The following is a 4,009-nucleotide window of genomic DNA, read 5'->3' as shown; positions in this document are numbered from 1 at the left end:
ACATAACAAGTTCCAAAAATTTACACTAGGGTACATTAATTGTTCATTAGGTCTCCGGGACAATTGCTTTGCCTTTGCCCTTGCTTGAACTCCCTCCTAAGTGGTGTTAAACATAAGAGTGAGATTTCAAAGAAATCCCAATAGCATAGAATCACAATTATCATGCATTCCTGCAAACACTACGTGCAATGCTTTTGTGCAGATATCTTGTTCATATGTTCATGCTTTTATGCCATGGAAAGTAAGCTATCATACGCATATTCAATGGACATAATGCCAAGGCAACATAATTCAAACATTGCAATCAACATTTGCAATAAAGCTTAGTCACATCATGGCATACATTGCACACATTCACATTAACACATCAATGTAAGCAAGAAAACAATCAAAGTGTAATTCAATGCTACCTTTTGGTACTTGGTCCTTGATTTCCTTTAAGTTCAAGATGTTTTCTTGAGGATTTGGCAAGGTACCTATCAAACCAACACCAATGCCAATCATTCCACAATTATTCAAACACATTCCCTATTACTTAAACATTAAACCCTTCTTTCTTGGGATTTTTGGCCTAATTCGTTTTCCTTTTGATTCAAGAACCCTCCTTAGCCATTCCTACATGGTTTTTCATGTAGAATTTAAATATCAAATCAAATTTTACAAAATCAAATCCCTTCCTTAAGTTATGGTCAAAACAGAAACGAATTTTCCAAGGAAAAATGTCAAAATTTCCAACTTTGATTTTTAATGCTTCCAAATTCAATTCCTCCATATAACCCTACACAAAAACGCCCAAGGAGTTCAATGGAAGCATCAAAACCATCAAAATCCAATCATAATTCCATATATTCAAGATGGCAAAACACTTCCTCTTAGCTTTATAAATTTTCATATTTGATTCCAATGAATTTAAACACACTTCCTTAGCATAATCCTACATACCATCACATTTTAAATCCATTGGGACCATTAAAACTTATTGAAACAATTCCTACCCTTGAGTTCTTGAGTTGGCTGAACTGAAAAGTCATAGTTCATAGGGTAATTTCTTCCATAACCCATTCAAAACCGCACCAAACATCAACAACACAACTCATACTCAATTTCCTATCCTTTCCTAGCACTTCCAGCACAACAGAAATGAAATAGCACTTCCCCCTCAAATTAAGTCACAGTTTAACCATGGAAAAAGCATCAAATTAAAGCCTAAACATACCTCAAGGAGTCTTGGATTAAAGCTTGATGATTAACCTTGGATTGGAGGTGATTTGAGGAGTGTTTGGAAGCCAAGAAGAAAATTGTGCAGAACCTCCCCTCTATTGTCCCAATTCTGTCCGAATTTTGAGTGCCTTGTGGAGGTATTTATAGAGCTCATTTACTGCCCAAAAACCTGCCCTTGGGCAGCTATTTCTGCCCCAAAATAAGTGCAAAGGTCGGCCAAAATGAAGAACAAATCCTAGCCACACATGCTTTGACTCACTTTCCAAGAGAGTTGATCCAATGGTTGAAAATTTGCCCAGCACACAAGCCAGCTGTTCTGATCATGGTGAGCACGAATTTGGGCCTTGTTGGATGCTAACTAAATGGTAAAAACTGGTTAGGAAGCAATGGAATTAGTTAGGGTAATTTAAAAATTCATTCGGACACATAATACCCGATTTCTTGCCCTCTACTAGGAAAAATAGCTAGGGGCTTCAAAAATTCCATTTCTTTTCATGATAATTCCTTATTTATTCCAAGAGTGTGATCTGGAAGTTTTGGGAATTTTTCAAGACCTCTAGATATTTATTTCACATTTTCTCCGAAATCGGGTCCTTCCCGATAGGAATTCGGAAATAAATTCCCCATAAAGTATTTCCTGTATTTCCAATACTTGAAAACAATTTTATAAATTCATGTATATTCCTAGGAGTGTATCCATATTTTTCCTTGGATTTTTGGAGTCCTTAGGTAATTAAAATAATTTTATCACTTTAATTTCCCTTTATTTTTCCCTATTTTCCCAAAAATAATTAATTTTTTGGGAATTTTCAACAAAAATTATTTTGGGCTATTCTCACTCCCAAAACATCATGTGTGACTCAAAAAGCTCTAATTCCATTTTTTTCTATTTTTAAGTAATTTTTGGAAACTTTTTCCAAAATTACCGTTTTGCCCCTAGGGACCCGATAAAGTCGATTTCGTCCCATTTTGGGTTTTCATGCTTTACTCATACCTTATGCTTATCAATCATATCTCATTTTGCACACTCCCATTACGAGGGTTCTAAATTTTGGGATGTTACAATGCAGTTGTTCACTATCTTCTCAAGAAACCGTAATCTAAACTAAGATTGATAAGGTGGGCCTTGTTTCTTCAGGAATTTGATATTGAGATAAAGGATAGACCTGGGACAGTGAATTATGTAGCCGATCACTTGAGTAGGCTACCGGAGGATACATGGGGAGTAGATTCTTCTAAACTTACTTGTGATTCTTTTCCTAATTCAGGTTTATGTGCACTAGCTTTTAAAGAGCCTTGGTATGTGCATATTGTCAATTATCTCATGACTAGACTCATCCCTCCCTTTATGTCTAAACCTCAGGCACAAAGCTTCAAAGCAATCTAGGCACTACATATTGGATACCTCTCATCTATGGCAGTTGTGTAGTGACCAAGTCAATAGGAAGTGTGTGCCTAGTGAAGAATTTGAGTCTATTATCTCAACTTGCCATTCCATGGTTTGTGGTGGTCATTTCAGTGCATGGAGAACATCTAGGAAAATTCTAGATTCTGGTTTTTATTGGCTAACCCTTTTTAAAGACTCTTTTACATTTTGTTAGTCCTGTGTCAAATGTCAATGTTTTGGAGGGTTAGGAAAAAGGCATGAAATGCCTCAACAGCCTTTACTGTTTTGTTAAATCTTTGACGTTTAGGGTATGGATTTCATGGGAACCTTTCATCCATCCTTTGGTTTTATATATTCTTTTAGTTGTAGATTATGTGTCCAAATGGATAAAGGCTATACCTACCAGAAAAGATGATGCCCAAGCCGTGTCTAAATTTCTTAAGTCCAACATTTTTTGTACGTTTGGGATCCCTAAGGCTGTGGTGAGTGATAGGGGCTACAATAGGATTGTCAATAACCTGTTTTCAAAATTTGGTGTCACTCATAAGGTCTCCACTACTTATCACCCCCAAACCAATGGTCAAGATGAAATATCCAATAAGGAAGTAAAGCAAATACTAGAGAAGATAGTGAAGCCATCTAAGAAAAACTAGAGCTTACGTCTAGAGGAAGCACTGTAGGCTTACCGGACTGCCTACAAGTCACCAATTAGAATGTCTCCTTACTACTGAGTCTTTGGCAAAGCTTGCCACCTGCCGGTGGAGTTGGAGTATAAAGCATAGTGCAACATGGACTTAGAGTCTTCTGGAATAGAGAGAAAGCTGCAATTGCAAGAGTTAGAGGAGTTGAGGCTAGAGGCTTATGAGAACTCTCAACTCTACAAGGAGAAAACAAAGTTTGTGCATGACAGAGGACTTTTAAGAAAGCACTTTGAAGAGGGAGACAGAGTACTGCTGTATAAGGCTCATTTCACCTTCAAGCAAGGGAAATTCAACACCCACTGGGATGGCCCATATATAGTCATGAAGGTGCACAACTTTGGCATAGTGGAGCTTTTAGATGAAGAGATTGGAACCAGGCTTAAAGCCAATGGTCATCTATTGAAGCTCCATATAAGAATCAAAAACCTCCTTAACTCTTAAGTTGTTTCTTTCCTTCACTTGTTTACTTACTTTTGCCCTGTTATTGCTCGTGATATGTTTTGGTGTAATGGTATGTTGAATAAGTATGGGGGAGAAACTTCTTCAATAGAAAAGTAGCTTAGTTTTAGTTTAGCTAGTAGTTTTCAATTCAATAATATCTCCTTTTTAGTTCTGTCTCTTGCTTTTCTCCTGCTATGCTTAATTGCCATTGTGATTGAAACTGATGAATGATATAACTTCAAGTATGGAGAAAGATTGC

The 4,009-nt window shown here is 36.8% G+C and overlaps 1 protein-coding gene across 1 annotated transcript; it reads left to right on the top strand.

Moving 5' to 3' along the window:
* Nucleotides 1–3,396: 3,396 nt before the first annotated feature.
* LOC114757499 (uncharacterized) lies at nt 3,397–3,750 on the top strand. Its single transcript, XM_028946566.1, has one exon. The coding sequence runs from the start codon at nt 3,397–3,399 to the stop codon at nt 3,748–3,750; it is 354 nt and encodes a 117-aa protein (XP_028802399.1).
* The last annotated feature ends 259 nt before the right edge of the window (nt 3,751–4,009 follow it).

Source organism: Neltuma alba, unplaced genomic scaffold, assembly GCF_004799145.2.
Source record: "Neltuma alba isolate B1F8T4 unplaced genomic scaffold, ASM479914v2 tig00010601_pilon, whole genome shotgun sequence".
Lineage (NCBI taxonomy): Eukaryota > Viridiplantae > Streptophyta > Magnoliopsida > Fabales > Fabaceae > Neltuma > Neltuma alba.
This window is presented reverse-complemented; position numbering and strand designations above follow the sequence as displayed.

Bases quoted from the DNA above. Each gene is read 5' to 3' on its own strand.
- LOC114757499 (XM_028946566.1), top strand. From the start codon at position 3,397: ATGGACTTAGAGTCTTCTGGAATAGAGAGAAAGCTGCAATTGCAAGAG.